At 44.4% G+C, this 22,990-nt stretch overlaps 1 protein-coding gene across 2 annotated transcripts; it reads right to left on the bottom strand.

The window, feature by feature from the left end:
• Positions 1 to 606: 606 nt before the first annotated feature.
• Positions 607 to 4,608, bottom strand: RPRM (reprimo, TP53 dependent G2 arrest mediator homolog). 2 transcript variants are annotated; one of them, XM_066577426.1, is made up of 2 exons: positions 4,452 to 4,608; positions 607 to 1,611 (listed from the first exon to the last, which is right to left on the bottom strand). In XM_066577426.1, the coding sequence occupies exon 2, from the start codon at positions 1,552 to 1,554 to the stop codon at positions 1,243 to 1,245; it is 312 nt and encodes a 103-aa protein (XP_066433523.1). In that variant the 5' UTR covers positions 1,555 to 1,611; positions 4,452 to 4,608; the 3' UTR covers positions 607 to 1,242. The 2 variants fall into 2 exon arrangements, with proteins under 2 accessions (XP_066433523.1, XP_066433524.1); XM_066577427.1 differs by lacking the exon at positions 4,452 to 4,608 and adding an exon at positions 2,683 to 2,717.
• Positions 4,609 to 22,990: the final 18,382 nt, after the last annotated feature.

Genomic DNA, 22,990 nt, shown 5'->3' with positions numbered 1-22,990 from the left:
TCAATTCAGCTTTTTTTTCTCATCTCCGTTTCCAGATGGAGATTGAGCCATTAAAGAAACATTATTTTTTTTTCCCCAAAATTGTTCCTTCTTTCCAAATTTACAAAAATGATGGCAAAATGCATTAAATAAGTCTAATTAACCACTAAGGATTTTACCCCGAAGGTTCAGAGAAATGAAAAAAAAATTATATATAATATCAAAATTGGTAAACTAGTTAGTAGTAATAAATGAGGCTAAACATCACAAAACATTGCACAAAAATACTAAAAAATAACTAAAATTTGAAGATCCAAGGCAATTACGTGTATATTTTCTGTTTACAGGCATGCACAGTATAAAAAAAAACATTTATTTTTCTTATTTTAATCAGAAGTTGGAATTGCTTCAATATATATTTTCTTGATTGAAAATTATATTTCTATTAAGTATGATAATCACATATTTCAAATATTTTAAGGGGTCTGTGATTGAATCGTAAATCAACAGTTTGTTTGTTTTCAATCTCAATCCCAGTACACAAAAAGTATGGCAAAAAAAAAAAATCCTAGGATTAAAGAAACTTCCCTTTAATTTTCATGGACATACATTTAAATAAATCCTTCAAACCAAAGAAAAAGCAAAAAAAGGGGCAAAAGTACCATATTAAGTATAGAAAATGGCATATTAGAAAGATAGCAAACATTCACACTCTCCTTAAAAAAAAAAAATACTGAAAAACAATCCGATACAATTTTCCAAATTTCCCAAAATAACAGGACTATTAAATAATGCCTCAATGTTATCAAAGATACAGTATCAAAGTTTTTGTCTTTAAAACAAGAACAAAAAGAACAATTTGCAGTAATAAAAAAAAAATGTTACAATCAAAAGTATTGAACTTATACCCCGCTTCAAGCTAGAAACAAAGTAAACTCTGTGCTTTACACAACTGAACTTTACACTCTCACAATCTCTGCTCTGAAGATAATCAGTGGCTTGACCCATTTTCCCCTTTCTTTTAAAGTGCTCTTCTCAGCATCCCTTCAGGCGTTCCATCAGAGAAATAGTTCAAAGCAACTTCTCGAGCCTTTGTCCATTTTCCCCCTTCTTTATCCATCATCCAAAAAAAAAAAAATCTCCTCCTCATTTTTTTGGCCATCACTCTTGGTCCTTTCGACAGACGGGACGGAGAAACAAAAGGCAAAATGCGTTGCTTCGGACGTTTGTGAAGACATTGACAATATTCTTTTCTTGGTTCTCTCAGTAGGGACCAACAATTACTGCTTCAACTTCTTTGGACGGTCTTCGGTCTTTGACCAAAAAGTTTATCATCCCTTCAGACTTGATGAGAAGATTGCATCCTAAAAAGAAGATTCCAAACACCACGGTGAGGGACAGAACGCACATGACTGCGATCTGAACCACCCTCATAACAAATATGTTCTTTTCGTCCAAAGCTGGCTCGGGAAAGCCATCGTCTGTTACCACTGAAGCTTGGGTGCAACATCCCAGTAGGTTACCCAACATGTTGCTACTGTTGGTGAGCAAAACCACAGCGTCCGTCTGATTCATGGTCCCAAAGTTATTGTACAGCAAGGAAAAGTCAAACAGGTGGTCCCGCTGCTGCAACTGGAGGAAAGAATTCAAAGAAAAGAACCCATTAATCATTGGATTTTCCTTCTCCTCCCTCTCCTGCTGCTTCGCCAAGTGAGGGTGGTAATGTTATAGCATGGAATAAAGCCTCTCAGCTTGCTCACAGTTAGTCTTTAAAGTGCCTTTTTTCTGCAATTTTAATCAGTTTCTTTCAGTTCACATGCAGCCAAGCAGAAAAGAAAGCTGCTGTCTTTATCTGTCTATGGTTATTATAAAGCTCCGGATCCAACCATTAACCAGAGGGAGGTGTTTGAATCCATTAGTAGACATCTACCAGAGATATAAGGGCACAGCACCACCTTAAGGTAGTGTACTGCAAGTGCCTCTTAGGATTGGAAAGGAATTGTATTTTTCACTATATCTCACTAATTAATGGCTTATGTCATGCAACGAGCACATTAAAGAGACATTAAAAATAGCTTAAGAATATAGATAGGAAATAGCGCTTTTAATCATCAACTGTGTCAAAGTTAAGCTTGTACAAGACTATTCTATCATTAAGGTAAATTACAATTTAAAGAAGAGTATTTTTTTAAGCAAAACACATTACGTAAAGCAAACTATTTCCTACCTGTAGAGATTTTGGAAAATTTATGAACATTCTGCAAATTACGAAGCACGTATATATATATATATATATATATATATATATATATATAATTTAAATATGAATTTCTGATTTGCTGCATGTTCATCGAACATCCAAAATTCTATATTCTCCATTAATCTGCTGTGTACCCCATACCTGTGTAGCTGTGTCGTTTTTGAGATCCGATCTCTTAGGGCTTAGAAACCGTATTTGCCCCCTTCCAGATGCATTATTGTATATGTATTGCTCTAAATTGTTTCTGATTTTAAAACGGTTACTAGATTTTCGAAAAAATATGGCATGAATCAATAGTACAGGCGAATGTAAAAAAAACATTCTTATCAGAGAAAGATGCTGCTTTTACCACTTTTCAGTCCTCCTTTAACCCCCAAACTGTTCTCTCTCTTTGAAATACTGCTAAAAGCTCTCTTAGTAGAAAAGAGAGACTAACGACTTACTGATAGGTCAGATTATATGCTGGCCATCGATGTCTATTGAGAGAAGAGAAAAAGCAGAGTGAGATAAAGAAGCAGAGAGATAAACTGAGATGGTGCTGCAGCCAATGATAAATGTTTTACTGCCTCGCAGCTACTGGGATCACATCTACATTATTCAGTACTGCCTGCTGTATAATGTCCACCATGCTGCTGCTTTTCTGTATATGAACTCAACAATTTGCTACATATTGACCATTAGGCCTCTTGCACTCATCTGTATAATGGCTCTTTATTATAGATGAGCGAGTACACTTGCTAAAGGCAATTGCTCGAGCGAGCATTGCCCTTAGCGAGTACCTGCCCGCTCGAGACAGAAGGTTCGGGTGCCGCAGCGGGCAGGGAGCTGCGGGGGAGAGCGGGGAGGAACGGAGGTGAGATCTCCCTCTCTCCCCCCTGCTCCCTCCTGCTGACAGCCACAACTCACCGCTCCCCCGCGCCGGCACCTGAACCTTCTGTCTCAAGCAGGCAGGTACTCGCTGAAGGCAATGCTCGCTCGAGCAATTGCCTTTAGCAAGTATACTCGCTCATCTCTACTCTTTATACATTTCTAGAGTCACAAGGTTGTAATATAGTACCTACAGTAGTCTATGAGCCTATACTGTGCCTCTGCCTGCTTCCATGATTGCTTAGAAACATAAATAATCATACAGCACACCAAATAATGCAAGATCCATGAGTATCCAAGTTATAGAGGTATTCTCTTCATAATAGCTACTAGTATCTCCAGTCGAGAATACTTCTATAATAGTTACATGTGCCATTGTATGACACTGCCATGTGCAATAAAGCCATTGGCCACTTTCAGACGAGCGTATCATGGGTGTATTTGTTGTGCCTATATTACAGACAAGTGTCTTGGACAACTGAGGATCTACTGATAGTAATCCACAATACTGTGAGTTCAGGTCAGCAGACCTGTGGCAAGGCCAGTAAACTCATCCATAGTATTCTTGACTTAAAGTGCAGTCAACAAAAACTTTGTACAAAAACGATATGTTGGGGCCTCTCTAGACTTGATTTTCCTTTGATTTTCACTATAATGTAATTTAAAAGCTTTAGACTGTGTTCGCATGGGACAATCCTTTTTGCAAAAACAACTAATGCACTTCATGATGGACCACTCGATTTCCACGACATAACCGGTATATCCAAACTATAGCTGATACCTCGAAGGGTCTGCATCTTATGTAGCATGGTTTAGGACACGTGACATGCTAATAAGACACGATCCATTCTACTGATAGAGGTGTACAAATACTTTAGGTAGGATAGTGTATTCTATCTAATCTTTCCATTTTCTGGCGCCTTTGCTATCTTGTATGCCTGTATCATACCCATCCTCTCTCCATCATTTCCATAAATCAGACAATAATCTCAGAAGTACATTCACTCAAATGTAGCAGAACTGTCAGAATTGTCATAAACATATCTAACAGAGCGGGAATTGAATATGCATAATAAAAGCTACAAAGCAAGGGAAAGCAATTAGTGCTCCTAATTTGTATGCCACTACTCCCACACTTCTAGAAATCAGATCCCCTATCACTCTTATGATGGCTGTCCTTGGGCGGCTCAAACAATGGGAGTCCTCTCTTTACAATCCAGGGGGTTAATTGCCTTACCTTGGAACTGTCTGCTTATAGCATCTCTGAAAACAACACAAAGCATTTACTAGAGACATGGAAATCAAAGTTAGGAGCAGAACGTCCCTAGAATAAAACATGGCTCACCTGTCTTTAGGATTGCAAGGAACAAATCTTGTAGCAAAAAGTAAGCCGAGCTCTTAAGACGTCTTGGGAGTGACTGAGGGAGGCTTGGATTCTTTGGAGTGTTCGCTCTGGACTGATTTTTCCACCTGATTTCTATAGCAGCCTTGTTCTGGCCGCGGCTCAGAGACCGCAGAAGCATTTCCAAGATACGGCTGAACTAATACAGTAGCTCTGATCTGCACTGTTGCTGTGATGCCGTGAGTCCCAGGGTGATAACACCGCATGATATTGTCCCTATGGAGCAGGAGATGGTTGCACTTTTACTAAGTGACTTATAATATGCTGACATCACAAGGTTCACTTACACACACTCTGTTTAACCCTTTCAATGCAAAGCTAATTTCTTTTATGTGCAATAATTGTTGTACTTGTACGAATAGGACTTTCTGATTCTGGGTAAACACATTTTTGCATCCATCCCTGTCCCCCCCAGCTCCACCCCTCACTTGATTGCCTGTCACTTTCTGGAGGTCTCCTCTGTATATTGCAGCTACTTCTCCTGTCTGATGCTTATCAAGCACCATGTTGTGGTTGAGATTTTTAACTTTCAGTTTTATATCTATCCCATGATGCATCAGCACAGCATTAGCTGAGGCTATATCATTTAGCCTGTTTGGGGATGCTTTAATTGTCATTATCTTCTATTTTCACCTGTATAGGCTTCAGGCTATATGTATACAGTTAAAGGGATGAGCTGTGACCTCCTCTATTATACCTGCATGACAGGAGCTGTGTGATTATCAAATGCAATTGTAACAGGAGTATCTGTGTCTACCTTGACACAGCTTCAGTGGTAGATGCATGTGACAGCATAACACAGACTGATTAGAAAATGAATCTATAACCCCAAGTAGATCTGAGCTGGTAAAAAATGAGATCACATGACCATCTGAGGAGCAAGAGGCTGGGAGTTTTGGATAGAAAGAAATAACTAATCAAGGTAACACTACATTAGTTATATATACTGGGGGATAGGTACATAATGAATGAATAGCAGAAAATATTGGAGTGGCCCTTCAACCCCTTAACGCCACAGAACGTACATTTATGTCCTGCAGGTTTGGGGTTTGTATCAAGGGGGATCTGTAGGTTGATCCATACAATGTGGGTGCTGGCTGTTACTTACAACAGACACCTGCCCGCAACAACTCAGATCAGCACCACCGCTGATTGGAGCTGTTAGCACTTTAAATGCTGCTGTTGATTCTGACAGCAGCATTTAAATGACCAGAGAAAAAATTTAATTAAAAGCGATCAAAAAGCCATATGTACTCCAAAATGATAGCAATAGAAACTACAGGATGTACCGCAAAAAATGAGCCCTCAAACAACTATGTCGGTGGAAAAATAAAAAAAAGTTATTGTTACGTTTCTACGGGCAAATAAGCACCAGGCCCACATGAACGGGACCCGAAAAACATGGATTAGGGACAACCGACCCTGTCCTAAAGGGAAGATGGCGATGCCCTACCTAACAAGTGGAGCGATCGCCTCTATAAAGGTGGCCCCACGTTGGAACCTCAGGTCTACTCTCCCTGAAAAGGAGATACTCGTAACTAGGTGGAACTGACAAAATTCACAAACTCACTTACCACACAACCTTGCATACTAAAGCAGATAGTAAAGCTGAATATAAAAGTGACGGATTAGTTCATACATTGGCCAATGAACTTAAGCTGCAAGGCCACGACAAGGCTCTTTGTGTCTTGCAGTCCCTATTCTAGCAAGACACTAAACAGGCAGCACAGGACACTACACACACAGCAAACTGCAAGCTGATCAGACACTACTCACACAGCAGACAAGACTGAGGGCTGGGGTATATATCTACACCCAGACCCATGGGATTGGCTGACCAGAACAACCACACCCAGCCAGCTCAATTAACAATCACCTGTGTAGGTGTGCTCCTGGAACCCTGTAGAACAACAAACTCCAGCAGCACAACCTAAAAGTTATGGCTTTCAGAATATGCAGCAGAAAATAATTTAAAAAATTTGTAGTACAGCAAAAGTAGTACAGCAAAATAAAAACTATATAAATTTGGTATTGTAATAATTAGAGATGAGCGAGCACCAAAATGCTCGGGTGCTCGTTACTTGGGACGAAATTATCGTCGAGTAACGAAACCCATTGAAGTCAATGGGCGACCCGAGCATTTTTGTATTTCGCCGATGCTCGCTAAGGTTTTCATGTGTGAAAATCTGGGCAATTCAAGAAAGTGATGGGAACGACACAGCAACGGATAGGGCAGGCGAGGGGCTACATGTTAGGCTGCATCTCAAGTTCACAGGTCCCACTATTAAGCCACAATACCGGCAAGAGTGGGCCCCCCCCCCCTCCCAACAACTTTTACTTCTGAAAAGCCCTCATTAGCAATGCATACCTTAGCTAAGCACCACACTACCTCCAACAAAGCACAATCACTGCCTGCATGACACTCCGCTGCCACTTCTCCTGGGTTACATGCTGACCAACCCCCCCCCCCCACAGCGCACACCAAAGTGTCCCTGCGCAGCCTTCAGCTGCCCTCATGCCACACCACCCTCATGTCTATTTATAAGTGCGTCTGCCATGACGAGGAACCGCAGGCACACAGTGCAGAGGGTTGGCACGGCTAGGCAGTGACACTCTTTAAAAGGGGCCGGGCGATAGCCCACAATGCTGTACAGAAGCAATGAGAAATATAATCCTGTGCCACCGCCATCAGGAGCTGCACACGTGGGCATAGCAATGGAGAACCTATGTGCCACACACTATTCATTCTGTCAAGGTGTCTGCATGCCCCAGTCAGACCGGGCTTTTTAATTTATAGACACAGGCAGGTACAACCCCCTATTGTGAAGTCCCTGTGGACCGACAGCATGGGTGGCTCCCTGGAACCCACCGGCGGTACATAAAAATATCCCATTGCATTGCCCAACACAGCTGAGGTAGTAATGTCGTGCTTAATGCAGGTGGGCTTCGGCCCACACTGCATGCCCCAGTCAGACTGGTAATATGTACCTTAACAGTAACCGCGTTGGTGGTAATGTGTTGGTGACTGCGGACCTAGTAGCGCGGTTTTATTTTGTTGGTTTTCGGAATGTGGCCAGGATTAAGTGGGCTGTGGCGGGGGATGTTTTTGAGGCACTACGTTTCCTCTCCACGTGTCCGTGGTTATATGCACCTTAACAGTAACAGCGTTGGTGGGAAATGGCCTCGCCGCCATCATGTCCTTGGGAAGCCTCTGTTTCCACACCCCAGAGACATACCATTAGCAGCGGTATAGGCAGAGCCCATAATTAGTAACATTTCAGCCGTAGCATTAGGACAGGCCCCACTAACATATCACTAGCAGCATTATAGGGGGAGCACAGTATGCGTTCCATTTCAGTAATAGTAGCACTCAAGACAGGCCCCAGTAACAATTCCGAAGCAGCAGTATAGTGGGAGCGCAGTCTTCGTTCCATTTCAGTAGCTGCAGTATAGACAAGGCACAAGTTACATTTATGTAGCTAAAGTGTAGGCCAACCCCACACACCTTTCTGTACCATGAGTGCAGGCGAAGAACATAGAAATTGCTATGATTACACTGTAGGCGAGGGGCCACAAAAATTGCTGTATCAACAGTACTAATGTACATCCCAAAAATTGTCCATGGCCAACCAAGAGGGCAGGTGAAACCTATTAATCGCTTTGGTTAATGTGGCTTAAGTGGTAACTAGGCCTGGAGGCAGCCCAGTTTAACGAAAAATTGGTTCAAGTTAAAGTTTCAACGCTTTTAAGAGCATTGAAACGTATAAAAATTGTTTAGAAAAATTATATGAGTGAGCCTTGTGGCCCTAAGAAAAATTGCCCGTTCGGCGTGATTACGTCAGGTTTCAGGAGGAGGAGCAGGAGGAGGAGGAGGAGGAATATTATACACAGATTGATGAAGCAGAAATGTCCCCGTTTTGGATGGTGAGAGAGAACGATGCTTCCATCCGCGGGTGCAGAATACGTATTGCTTAGGTATCGCTGCTGTCCGCTGGTGCAGAAGAGAAGTCTGGGGAAATCCAGGCTTTGTTCATCTTGATGAGTGTAAGCCTGTCGGCACTGTCGGTTGACAGGTGGGTACGCTTATCCGTGATGATTCCCCCAGCCACACTAAACTCACTCTCTGACAAGACGCTAGCCGCAGGACAAGCAAGCACCTCCAGGGCATACAGCGCGAGTTCAAGCCACGTGTCCAGCTTCGACACCCAGTAGTTGTAGGTGGCAGAGGCGTCACGGAGGACGGTTGTGCGATCGGCTACGTACTCCCTCACCATCCTTTTACAGTGCTCCCGCAGACTCAGCCTTGACTGGGGAGCGGTGACACAGTCTTGCTGGGGAGCCATAAAGCTGGCAAAGGCCTTGGAGAATGTTCCCCTGCCTGCGCTGTACATGCTGCCTGATCTCTGCACCTCCCCTGCTACCTGGCCCTCGGAACTGCGCCTTCTGCCACTAGCGCTGTCGGATGGGAAGTTTACCATCAGTTTGTCCACCAGCGCCCTGTGGTATAGCATCATTCTCGAACCCCTTTCCTCTTCGGGAATGAGAGTGCAAAGGCTCTCCTTATACCGTGGGTCGAGCAGTGTGTACACCCAGTAATCCGTAGTGGCCAGAATGCGTGTAACGCGAGGGTCACGAGAAAGGCATCCTAGCATGAAGTCAGCCATGTGTGCCAGGGTACCTGTACGCAACACATGGCTGTCTTCACTAGGAAGATCACTTTCAGGATCCTCCTCCTCCTCCTCTTCCTCCTCCTCAGGCCATACACGCTGAAAGGATGACAGGCAAGCAGCATGGGTACCGTCAGCAGTGGGCCAAGCTGTCTCTTCCCCCTCCTCCTCATCCTCCTCATGCTCCTCCTCCTCCTCCTGAACGCGCTGAGATATAGACAGGAGGGTGCTCTGACTATCCAGCGACATACTGTCTTCCCCCGGCTCTGTTTCCGAGCGCAAAGCGTCTGCCTTTATGCTTTGCAGGGAACTTCTCAAGATGCATAGCAGAGGAATGGTGACGCTAATGATTGCAGCATCGCCGCTCACCACCTGGGTAGACTCCTCAAATTTTCCAAGGACCTGGCAGATGGCTGCCAACCAGGGCCACTCTTCTGTAAATAATTGAGGAGGCTGACTCCCACTGCGCAGCGCAAGTTGGAGTTGGTATTCCACTATAGCTCTACGCTGCTCATAGAGTCTGGCCAACATGTGGAGCGTAGAGTTCCACTGTGTGGGCACGTCGCACAGCAGTCGGTGCACTGGCAGATTAAACCGATGTTGCAGTGTCCGCAGGGTGGCAGCGTGCGTGTGGGATTTGCGGAAATGTGCGCAGAGCTGGCGCACCTTTCCGAGCAGGTATGACAAGTGGGGGTAGCTTTTCAGAAAGCGCTGAACCACCAAATTAAAGACATGGGCCAGGCATGGCACGTGCGTGAGGCTGCCGAGCTGCAGAGCCGCCACCAGCTTACGGCCGTTGTCACACACGACCATGCCCGGTTGGAGGCTCAGCGGCGCAAGCCAGCGGTCGGTCTGCTCTGTCAGACCCTGCAGCAGTTCGTGGGCCGTGTGCCTTTTCTCTCCTAAGCTGAGTAGTTTCAGCACGGCCTGCTGACGCTTGCCCACCGCTGTGCTGCCACGCCGCGTGACACCGACTGCTGGCGACGTGCTGCTGACACATCTTGATTGCGAGACAGAGGTTGCGTTGGAGGAGGAGGAAGGTGCTTTAGTGGAGGAAGCATACACTGCCGCAGATACCACCACCGAGCTGTGGCCCGCAATTCTGGGGGTGGGTAGGACGTGAGCGGTCCCAGGCTCTGACTCTGTCCCAGCCTCCACTAAATTCACCCAATGTGCCGTCAGGGAGATATAGTGGCCCTGCCCGCCTGTGCTTGTCCACGTGTCTGTTGTTAAGTGGACCTTGGCAGTAACCGCGTTGGTGAGGGCGCGTACAATGTTGCGGGAGACGTGGTCGTGCAGGCCTGGGACGGCACATCGGGAAAAGTAGTGGCGACTGGGAACCGAGTAGCGCGGGGCAGCCGCCGCCATCATGCTTTTGAAAGCCTCAGTTTCCACAAGCCTATACGGCAGCATCTCTAGGCTGATCAATTTTGCAATGTGCACGTTTAACGCTTGAGCGTGCGGGTGCGTGGCGTCGTACTTGCGCTTGCGCTCAAACTGTGGCGCTAGCGACGTCTGGACGCTACGCTGAGAGACATTGCTGGATGGGGCCGAGGACAGCGGAGGTGAGGGTGTGGGTGCAGTGCCTGTGTCCTCAGAGGGGGGTTGGATCTCAGTGGCAGGTTGGGGCACAGGGGGAGAGGCAGTGGTGCAAACCGGAGGCGGTGAACGGGCATCGTCCCACCTTGTGGGGTGCTTGGCCATCATATGCCTGCGCATGCTGTTGGTGGTGCCTCCCCAGCTGATCTTGGCGCGACAAAGGTTGCACACCACTGTTCGTCGGTCGTCAGGCGTCTCTGTGAAAAACTGCCACACCGTAGAGCACCTTGACCTGTGCAGAGTGGCATGGCGCGAGGGGGCGCTTTGGGAACCAGTTGGTGGATTATTCGGTCTGGCCCTGCCTCTACCCCTGGACACCGCACTGGCTCGGCCTGTGCCCACACCCTGACTTGGGCCTCCGCGTCCTCGCCCGCGTCCACGTCCTATAGGCCTACCCCTACCCCTCAGCATGGTGTATTACCAGTGATTTGATTTCCCAGGCAGGAAAGAAAGTGGCGCAAGCCTGCAGTAAAACGTAGCTGGTTGCGTCTGATTTTTTAACGTTCTCCACGCAGCACACACGTACCCAGAGCCCCGAGGACTGTCAGAGGCAGGCCAAATATACTTTTTTCCCTTTTTTGTAAAAGGAAAGGCCCACTGCGTCTATTCACTGAATAATAAGTTTAATAACTGTGTTGTGCCCCTGCAAATGTGTCACAGAACTTTAGTGTTGCAGAGTTATTAACTACAGCTGAGCAAGGAATTTCCCAGGCAGGAAAGAAAGTGGCGCAAGCCTGCTGTAAAACGTAGCTGGTTGCGTCTGATTTTTTAACGTTCTCCACGCAGCACACACGTACCCAGAGCCCCGAGGACTGTCAGAGGCAGGCCAAATATACTTTTTTCCCTTTTTTGTAAAAGGAAAGGCCCACTGCGTCTATTCACTGAATAATAAGTTTAATAACTGTGTTGTGCCCCTGCAAATGTGTCACAGAACTTTAGTGTTGCAGAGTTATTAACTACAGCTGAGCAAGGAATTTCCCAGGCAGGAAAGAAAGTGGCGCAAGCCTGCTGTAAAACGTAGCTGGTTGCGTCTGATTTTTTAACGTTCTCCACGCAGCACACACGTACCCAGAGCCCTGAGGACTGTCAGAGGCAGGCCAAATATACTTTTTTCCCTTTTTTGTAAAAGGAAAGGCCCACTGCGTCTATTCACTGAATAATAAGTTTAATAACTGTGTTGTGCCCCTGCAAATGTGTCACAGAACTTTAGTGTTGCAGAGTTATTAACTACAGCTGAGCAAGGAATTTCACAGGCAGGAAAGAAAGTGGCACAAGCCTGCTGTAAAACGTAGCTGGCTGCGTATGAATTTTTTACTATCTCCAGCCACCACACACGTACACAGAACGCTGAGGACTGACAGAGGCAGGGCACATAGAATTTTTCCCTTTTTTAAAAAAGAAAAGGCCCACTGACTATATTCAATCAGATAAGATATGTGTTGCACAGAAATGCAGTTATATGAAGTGCAGCAGAGCGGTTACTTTTCCCAGGCAGCAAATAAATTGGCGCAAGCCTGCAGGACAAATAGAATGTTTCCCTTTTTGGGAAATGGAGGGCCCACTGACTATATTCAATCAGATAAGATATGTGTTGCACAGAAATGCAGTTATATGAAGTGCAGCAGAGCGGTTACTTTTCCCAGGCAGGAAATAAATTGGCGCAAGACTGCAGGACAAATAGAATGTTTCCCTTTTTGGGAAACGGAGGGCCCACTGACTATATTCAATCAATAATATATGTCTTCTGGCCCTGCCTACACAATTCTCTCCCTGTAGTATTACTGCAAGGCGCAATGCTCTGCAGACAGCCGATTTTGAAAAGAAAAAAATATGCAACACTGCTAACAGCAGCCTGCACAGTACTGCACACGGATAGATGTGGCCCTAAGAAGGACCGTTGGGGTTCTTGAAGCCTACACTCACTCCTAACACTCTCCCTGCCTAACCACCACTTCTGTCCCTGGACTATTAATGCGGGGCGCAATGCTCTGCAGACTGCCGATTTTGAAAAAAAAAATTTCTGCAGCACTGCTAACAGCACCCTTCACAGTACTGCACACGGATAGATATGGCCCTGAGAAGGACCGTTGGGGTTCTTGAAGCCTACACTCACTACTAACACTCTCCCTACAGCAGCTACGGCACCAGCACTTTCCCTCAGCTAACTGAGTCACAAGGCATCTGAGGCGAGCCGCGGGAGGGGCCGACTTTTATACTCGGGTGACATCTGATCGCCCCAGCCACTCACAGCAGGGGGGTGGTATAGGGCTTGAACGTCACAGGGGGAAGTTGTAATGCCTTCCCTGTCTTTCAATTGGCCAGAAAAGCGCGCTAACGTCTCAGAGAGGAAACTGAAAGTAACCGGAACATCGCGTGGTACTCGTTACGAGTAACGAGCATCCCGAACACGCTAATATTCGCCCGAGCATCAAGCTCGGACGAGTACGTTCGCTCATCTCTAGTAATAATCGTACTGACTCATTGAAAAAATTTACCATGTCATTGTTGTTGCAGTATGTACGCTGAAGAAACAAGGTACAGGTAAAGTCCCCTGGTTCAAGCACCAAGTCATGACTCCTTGGGTAATGTCACATCGTGATATTTCCTAGGCAGACTGTTTTTTGCGGGGTGGTTTGCCATTGCCTTCCCCAGTCATCTTTTTTCTATTTCACTCCACTTAGAATGTTTTCGAAGTTTTTTCAGTACAATATATGGTACATTCTATAGTATCATTGAAAAATATGACTCGTCCTGCGTGCTTAAGGGGTTATTATACTTTTTGCAGTGTACAGAGTTACTGCTGAGACTCTTGCCAATCTCAAGAATGGGGGTCCCATGTCCCTCTCTGCCTGTCACTATGTCAGTTGTTCCTTTCCTCGCAGTAATGTCAGAATGAATCGTCCACCAGCCGAGCATGCATAGTTGGCACTCCATTCATTTCAATGGGGCTGGTAGAATTACCTGAATGATTGCCGCTCCAATATCTCCGTAGTTCTGTTAAAGGAAATGGAGTTGGACCACAGCTCTATTCAGTCTGTGTGTGGTTCAGCAGCCCACAGTGAGAAAGAAGGGGAACATGGGACCCCCATTCTCAAGATTGGCGATTAGCAAGTTAATCCCTATCCTATCTTGTAGTGGGTTTTCCCGCTTTTCTAGGTGTCGCCATAATGCCGACAGACATAACGATTGCTGTTTTTTCATTGGTTGGGTTCTTTAGTGTCAGGTACATTCTGCAGCTATTATTTCCTTTAACCCTTTCCTCCCAGAGATGCTATGGTTAGATATCCCCCACCCGCCAATAAATAAAAAAGTTATTCACAACTTGGTGTCATGCAAAACCAATATCATCCTAAAGGGTTAATTAATTTCCATGCCCAATTAGACATAAGGGACAAAACACTCCTGAATAACAGCGCCTTGCCAACCTGCTAATTGTAGCGATTGGTAATGTACTGCCATGATTACGTTGGAAGAGTATGCACACGGGCAGAGATACATTAGCAGTAAGAGATGCGCCCCATGACTGGCAGACATGTCACATCACATTCTACGCAGAACATCTCACCAGCAGCGATGCCAATGAAAATCCCCAGTACAATCCATTGTTCAGTTTGACTCCTTTGCTCAGACCTTTCAATCTTAGAAGACAGAAATTTTTGCTGAAGGAGAAAAAAAAACCTAATGTTGTGAAGCTTTGTGTTTCATCTTACTGAGACAGAATAGCAGAAAGTTCCAATTATATCTATTCTGTGATCCACAGGATAAAATGCCGAGAGAACCTCGCTTGTGGGACTCAAGGAGGAGCTCAGTGTTTAGACCGTTTCAAATGAGTGAAAGGAAAAAATCAAAAGCCATCGGTAAATGTATTCCAAATGCTCAATTTTTGCATTTAAAGTAAAACATGAAAACATCACACGCTTTTAGATCCTCATGTGCAGCACCTTTGTGAGGCCTTTTCCTTTAAACCTCAGTCATTCATGTTGCAAACCTCCCTTTAACCCTAATTTATTAACAAGAAGTTGCCATTTGTCTGCCATGTTACAGATGGAGCTGGTCACGGTCACCTGGTTACATTACCCTTCTTCATTTTTTCTGATCCTGTCTGTTAATTTGTGTAAAAAGGACTGAGCTAATAAGTTTCATGGCTTAAGGCCCATTTACACGCAGCGATTATCACTCAAAATCTGTCCAAACAACCGCAAATGAGCGATAATTGTTGCATGTAAAAGCTGCCATTGTGCACTTTTCATGTGAACAGTGACTATAAGGTAAGATTAAAATCCATCCTTCAACTAAAAAGAGATAAAGTACCTCTTAATAGACCGCATGCTGTGTTCTCCAGGGAATATGGAAGATTACATTGTATTCTGCCTGCAGCCCAGATGAGAACAATACAGCTGTGCCCAGAGCCTAGCCCACATGCTGGGCTCTGCAAACATCTCCTGGAGGCCCTTTTATATGCAAATGAAGGTGATAAAGTGTTAGTGGACATTAGTGTCCATTAACACTTTATGCAAAACGATTGCTAAAACTTTCAATCATTTGAAAGATTATATTTGTGTGTAAATTGGGCTTAACAGTGACTAAAAACACCCCTTGGGTGACATCATATTGTGATATTTTCTTGGCAGACTGTTTTGCCATTGCCTTCCCCAGTCATTTTTACCCCCAGCAAGCTGAGTATTCATTTTACTAACCATGGAAGGCTGAGTCAACCTTGAGCCGACTACCTGAACCACATGGGGATTGAATCGGCAACCTCCTTTGTGAAGCCTTTTCCTTTAAAACTGAATCCCGCAGAGAAATCCATGCGTGTCCGTGGCCATGGAGAGGGAAAATACATTTTTCTTACCTATCCCGATGCTGTGGGACTCTGCAACGTGCAGGCCGGATGAATGTGCACAGCTTTTTTTTAAAACTCTTGCTTATCCGCGGCACAGCACAAAAACAGCTGTGGCTGTGCCACAGATACAGACAGCTTTCATAGGCTGCAATGGAAGCCGCAGGAGCCGTCCGTTTCACCCCTTACGCCTCCCCTTACACTAAAACTGCCTGTCCATGAGCATGTTTGCATTGCGTTCCCCGCGGTGATATTTCGACCGCAGGGAACACAGTGCACGCTTGCAATAGCGTTGCTATGGAAAGCGCAGCCCTCCTGTCCACAAGCGCAGAATCATAGCGATTCTCCGCTCACAGGTGGCAAATCGCAGCATGCTGTGAATTGCCGTGACTCTCTGCGGTAAGCCTATCTGTCAGATAGGCTCACCGCGGAGATCCGTTAGCTGGCTCCTACTCCCGGACAGCGGTTCTCGCGGCGGAGATCCGCAGCGGGATATCGCAATGCCCGTGGACAGGCAGCCTAAGAGAAATGGGCAGATTGTTAAAGAGATATAAGGGGGTTGACCATGCAGTGCCTGTTCATCAGAACAATTCTTGACACCCTCCTATGACTCCTTTTGGCAATGCATTGTTTCCACCCACAGGATCCTCTTTTGCTGTTTTTTTCCCTCGATCGCATCATTCTTGGTATACTCTCCACACTGTTACATGAGAAAACCCCACTGAAATCCCGGCCCCGGCTAGTCTAGCAACGATGAACAAGCTTCACTGGAAGTCACTCAGATCGCTGGATTTTCCCATTTACTGTGGATTCACACTGAAACTGATCCACAGAAAACTTGTCATGTGATTTTATGTTTCAGTCCAGGGTCACGGGGATAATTTCCACACAGGGAAGCTCCAATCGTGAAAGGGCAATTCAGTGTATGCAATACTTTTTAGTAAATGGGATTTAGTTGCCATTAGTTTTGTACCTTTGTGCTCAGTTGAAGCTCTTACAACATTGTCTAATACAGAAAGAGCTGCTGACGAAATAACATATGTTACGCTGACATCTAGTGGCACAGTTTGGTATTGCGTGTTACCACTCGTATAGAATAATGTGTGTGTTTCACTTTTGAACACCATTTTACAGATATCATTGATGGATAAACATAGTAGATTCTTGGATGGATACAGGTATCTTTCTATTGGGTTTGTCTGTGGCAGGTCAGTACAGATAAGTGGATTTTCTTTAGCTGAAAGCGGTGCTTTAGAATAGAAAACCACTTTTAAGACAATTCGAGATCCTCATCTATTATCTAGAGAGGTGTAGACCATAGAGCATCTCTTGTTCTTGAGGACCTAGCAACTCCATGTATTATATAGACAGCCTACTGTTTTCAATAAGAACATTGTAATGCTTTATATCCCCTGTGGAGGCGCTGCAGGGTAATTGAATATTTGCTGGGCACTCTATAAATTATAGCTGATGCAGCAGAATACAGTGTAATCAGTTTATCATGGAGGGACCCTAAAAGGGATTATCAAAACAAACAATGGTGTGATAATTATGTGCAAAGATTTCACTGACTGAATTGCCCATCTTTGTAGAATTAACCCCTTGATGCTCCAAGTTGTAATTTCTGTCTTGGAGGTTTGGGGTATGTATGGAGGGCAATCGAGGTCAATTCGGCTCCATACAAGTGAGTGCTGTCTGTTTCTTACAGCCGATACCCGCTCACAATACCTCCAATCAGCAGTGCCACTGATCACAGCTGTTAACCCTTTAAATGCAGCCTTCAATTTTGACAGTATTATTTAAATGCCACATTTGATGTTCCGGTGTCCCACACAGCCCTCCGTGATGAGATTGTGGGGTGCAGTTCAGTTGCCCTGGTAGGTGGGGGCCTTCTGAAAGCCCCATGGCTGCTATTGCAGATTACCTGTCAGTTTAATAGATTGCCTGTCAAATTGCAGTATAATGAACGTTCTTGTCCCATATAAGGACTAAAAAATATGTAAAAACAAGTTTTAAAAAGTTTTATTAATTAACAAATAAAAGAAAATAAAAATGAATCAATAATCAGATTAAACATAAATTTCAAAAAAATCTTTTGACATACTTACAATAAACAAAATCTTAAAAAGGAACCACAAAACATATTTGGTATCGCTGCATCCACAAAAGTCCGATCTACCAAAGTAACGCTTTATTTACTGCGCACGGTGAACGTCGTCAGAAAAAAAGCAACACCAGAATTGCGCTTTTTTTGGGTCACCCCGTCTCCAAGAAAAAAATAAATAAAAAGTGATTAAAAAGTCATATGCACTCCAAAAAGTACCAATAGAAACTTCAGGGCGTCCCGCAAGAAGCAAACGCTCGCACAACTATGTTGACAGAAAAATATAGAAAGTTATGGCTGTCAGAAGATGGCGGCAGAAAGTAATTTTCAGTTTTTTTTCAAAGAGATGTTATATTTTAAAAGAAGTTCAGCAAAAAAATAAACTTTATAAATTTGGTATCTTCCTAATCATACTGATGCACAGAATATTATTAAAGTTATTGTGTCATTTTTGTTGCAATGGGTACGGAATAGAAACAATGATGCACTGAATGATGGCTGAATTTATTTCTTTTTTCATTTCATTCCACTTAGAATTTTTTTTAAGCTTTTCAGTAGATTATATAGTACATTATATAGCACCATTAAAAAATACAATTCGTCCCGCAAAAAAAACAAACCCTCATACAGCGACGTCCATGAATTAAAAAAAGAGTTATTATTTTTAAAAACTTTTAAAAATTAAGTAATTTTTGTGCCGCCATCTTCTGACAGTCATTACTTTTTTATATTTCCATCAACATAGTTGTGCGAGGGCTCGTTTTTTTGTGAGACATCCTGTAGTTTCTATTGGTACCATTATGGAGTTTTTGATTGCTTCTTATTACTTTTTTGCTTACGAAACAAAGACTCTCATACTCCAGCCACATAATGTGAGGTAATTCATTAGAAACATTATTAATAGTTGGAGTGGTCAAAAGAAGACCGCGGCCACCAAAGAACACACTGGTTGATAAAATCGAAGCCGACACCAACATACAAGTGATTCTGAAAGAAGCAGAACAAAACAGAACCACGTGGAGAGGGCTGATCCATACAGTGTCTGAGAGTCGGCCCTGTCTGAACAGATAGAGAAGATGACGGACATATGTCTTTTTTCCAATCTTACACACCATGTTACTATAGCTTGTGAGCAGCTCATTGTTAGAGCATTCTGCTGGGATATATTCTACATGGTTTCCCAGCAGCATAGCTTCACAGGTGTGGTTGATTGAGCTGGCTGGGTGTGGATTGCTCCAGTCAGCCAATCCCCCGAGTCCGCTGCTCATATATACCAGCTCCTCTCCTGTGTCTACTGCTCATATATACCAGCTTCTCTGTTTGTTCAGTATGAACAGTGTTATGGTCCTGTGTGTCTGCACAGCTTTCAGTGTCTTCAGTGTGATCAGTGTCATGTTCCTGAGTGTCTGTGCAGTTTGCCTTTCGTGTAATGTGAACTGTGTCCTGCTGTGGATCCTTCATCATCTAGGATGAGGCAAGTCCCAAGGTTCCAGTGCAGGGTCATCCCTGTCGGGATGATCGTCCCGCATTCAGGAAGGTTTCCTGTGGTTATTTGTCTCGTTGGTATTCGGACCCATGAGGCAACGAGGACCCATGAAGTGGGCTTGCAGACTTAAGTATCTTGGCCAAAATACAAACAAATGGCTCATACATCCTATAGTTATTCCATCTGGCTAGGTATGCAGGTGAGTGTTTTGTGTGCTTGGCAGTCTTTGGTTTATGCCTGTCCATGCACATGTAGTCCATCTCTCAGTCCTGCGATTCTGTCTGAGTTCCTGCCATCTGACTTCTGTCTGAATTCCGGAATTTAGTCATTTGGAAAGTGTAACAAAGCAAACACGACTTAGGTGGGAGCTATGTGTGTCAACAGAATATAATTGTACTCTCATGAGTGTTAAGGATTAGAGATGAGCGAGTATACTCTCTAAGGCACATTACTCAAGCGAGTAGTGCCTTAGCCGAGTATCTCCCCGCTCTTCTCTAAAGATTCGGGGGGCTGACAGGGGGTGGGGAGCGACGGGGGAGAGCGGGGAGGAACAGAGGGGAGATCTCTCCCTCTCTCCCCGCCGCAACTCACCTGTCACTGGCGCCGGCCCCCGAATCTTAAGAGACAAGCGGGGAGATACTTGGCTAAGGCACTACTTGCTCGAGTAATGTGCCTTAGCGAGTATACTCGCTCATCTCTATTAAGGAAGTAACAGTTTGCACGTTTCAGGTGGAAGTCATGCGTTTCATTTGTGCTCCTCTAAGTGTGGTATGTCTGTCTATGTGTCCAGTTCGCTATTTCCATGTTCTCTCTGAGTTCTGAGTTGCCATGTGATCTGTACATAGCAGACTTCCGAGTTCTTGAGTTTCTGAGTTCCTATTTCTGGTGTAAACTGGACCCAGTCCAGGCAGGTTTCCTGGGGATAGTTGTCTTATTAGAGTAGGGACCCACGAGACGAGGACCCGTGAACTGGGCTCACGCGCTTAATTATCTTGTCCAAAATATGAACGAATACCTCGTACATCTTATAGTTGTTCCATCTGGCTAGCTGTGCAGGTATGCAGGTGAGTATTTTGAGTGCTTGGCAGTCTTTGGTTTGTTTGGCTATTTCGGTGTTCTGTCTTAGTTTGCGGTTTGCAATTAAAGGATTTTGCAGTCCAAAAGCAATAAAAAATAATTTGGGGGGGATGGGGGGGGGGTATGTCAAAAGCAAAAGAAAAGTCAAAGATGCTATTAAATGCTTACAAGACGAAAATGCTCAATTTGTTAAGAATTATGTTGAGAAGGCCGAACTTTTAAATTCCTATTTTGTATCTGTTTTCACTCAGAATGTAGATGGAACATCAAATGATCTTCCCTGTGCCATTAGGGGAATAAAAGAATGCAGGCTATCTATAAGCAGAGAGATGGTGGGGGAACACTTAGCTAACTTAAATGAATTCAAGTCTCAAGGTCTAGATGAATTACATCCTAGGATACTAAAGGAAGCAGCAGAGGTAATTGCTGAGCCACTCGCCATGATCTTCGAAAATTCCTTGAGAACAGGAGAAGTCCCAGAAGATTGGAAAAAGGCAAATGTGTCCTTATCTTCAAAAAAGGGAAGAAGGTGGATCCAGGAAACTACAGGCCTGTGAGCCTAACTTCTATACCGGGAAAAATCTTTGAACAAATTATTAAACATTAAAAAATTGAGTAATTCACGAGAATCGGTATGGGTTTGTAACAAACAAGTCAAGCCAGACAAATCTAATTAACTTCTATGACAGAATCACTGACTGGGTTGATCAGGGAAATGTGGTAGATATAGTATATCTTAACTTTAGTAAAGCATTTGACAAAGTATCTCATACCAAACTTACCGAAAAAAATAACCAAATATGGGACTGACAAGGCAACTGTTAGATGGCTTCACAACTGGCTGATTGATTGTACTCAAAGAGTGGTCATAAATGGCTGCACATCCAAGTGGAGGAATGTATCAAGTGGAGTACCATAGGGCTCTGTCCCAGGCCCAGTGTTGTTCAACATTTTTATAAATGATCTGGAGGAGGGAATTGATGGGAAACTGATGAAATTTGCAGATGACACAAAGCTAGGAGGGATAGCTTACACTAGGGAAGAAAGACAGAGTGTTGAAAAAGATCTAGAAAAGCTTGAACAGTGGGTGGCGACTAACCGAATGGTATTTAACAAGGAGAAATGCAAAGTCCTACATCTAGGCAAGGAAAATGAAAAAAGCACATACAGAATGGTAGAAATCGGGCTAAGCAGCAGCACATGTGAAAAAGACTTGGGTATACTAATAGATCACAGACTGAACATGAGTCAACAATGTGATTCAGCACCAAAAAAGGCAAACACAATTGTGGGATGTATTAAGAGAAGCATAGAGTCTAGATCACGTGAGGTAATTATCCCCCTCTACTCTTCCTTAGTCAGACCTCATCTGGAATACTGTGTCCAGTTTTGGGCAGCCTACTTTAAAAAAGACATAGACAAGCTGGAGCTAGTTCAGAAAAGAGTTACCAAGATGGTGAGTGGTCTGGAAATTATGTCCTATGAGAAACGGTTAAAGGGTCTGGGAATGTTTAGCTTGCAAAAAAGAAGGCGGAGAGGAGACTCAATAGCTGTGTTTAGTGCCCAGAACACCATCCTGGTCCCCTTCATGAATGTCATACATGTTTTGTCCTATGTAGATGCACTGTGCAAAGCTTGTCCTGTCATATCCAGTGTGTGTGTTGCACAGCTGTGGCGCTTGAGAGGTTAATAGTAATAAAATCATTGCCTGCATGTAGATGTATCAGTTTTATCTTGTCATGTGGTATAAGTGAGGTTATAAATGTGATTGTTTGAGAGCGGGAAAGGAGATCCATCTTGTCTGCTACAGAGTGCTAACACAGAGCCACATCGAAGCACCTTCAGCTTCAATGTAGGTGAAGATGGAGGAAGAGGAGTGACATCCCATAGCATTTGGAGTGTGGATGTGAGAGGAGTGAGTCCCGTCAGCAGAGAGAGAGAGAGCCCTACCAAAGTTCACACTACAGGCTTTTCCTGCAAAAAAGGTTCAGGAGCAGCAGATAGGTGCAAAATAAAACATCCTCCGAGCTCCAGGATGTTGCTTTATTGTATTCCACATACACAAGGAAACAACATTTCAGCTGGTGCAACTAGCCTTTTTCTGTATGGCCGTCCACAGTTAGAATCACCGCACAGAGGTACTTTAATGTGACACCCCTGCATCTGCCATGCGGGGTGTTTATTGGCTAAGCCTTTTTTAGTAATTGTCTGCCAGAGTGTCTACAGAGTGACCCCTACCCCCCTTCCTCCTCTGGAGTGTTCCCAATCCAGGACCCAGTGACATATAGATAATGTGGACTGTAGGACCATATTCCTCTTGTGTATCCTCCCTACCTCTGAGCTATAGCCTGTTACCATTTAAAGTGAATTGTACCTGCATTACCTGTTGTAAAGAAATTTATTACCTAAGTAAAAGTTATACCGGGCCCATACCATTCCTGGGGACCCGAGGTAATATACGCAAGTCTCTGTGTTTATTTCTCTGCCGCCTAACATACCAGTGTGTGGGAACGATGGCATCACGAGTGAAAAGTACTACTACTCCCCCATCCCGTTTATTGGCATTCCCTATCATAGGGGTGTCACAGCTGGCCTGTGATACTGCTCTGGCCTTGGCTACATGTCATTCCTCCGGAAGCAGAGCCTGGTAAGTGCCGCCGTGAGAAGTCAGCACTTATACCTCCCAACTCTTCACATTAGCCAGGTGCC

This window comes from Eleutherodactylus coqui, chromosome 8 (assembly GCF_035609145.1).
Source record: "Eleutherodactylus coqui strain aEleCoq1 chromosome 8, aEleCoq1.hap1, whole genome shotgun sequence".
NCBI classification, from domain to species: domain Eukaryota; kingdom Metazoa; phylum Chordata; class Amphibia; order Anura; family Eleutherodactylidae; genus Eleutherodactylus; species Eleutherodactylus coqui.
The sequence above is the reverse complement of the archived record's forward strand: the minus strand, read 5'-3'. Positions and strand labels throughout refer to the sequence as shown.

Excerpts from the sequence above, each read along its gene's own strand:
- RPRM (XM_066577426.1), bottom strand. The coding sequence starts at position 1,554 with ATGAATCAGACGGACGCTGTGGTTTTGCTCACCAACAGTAGCAACATG.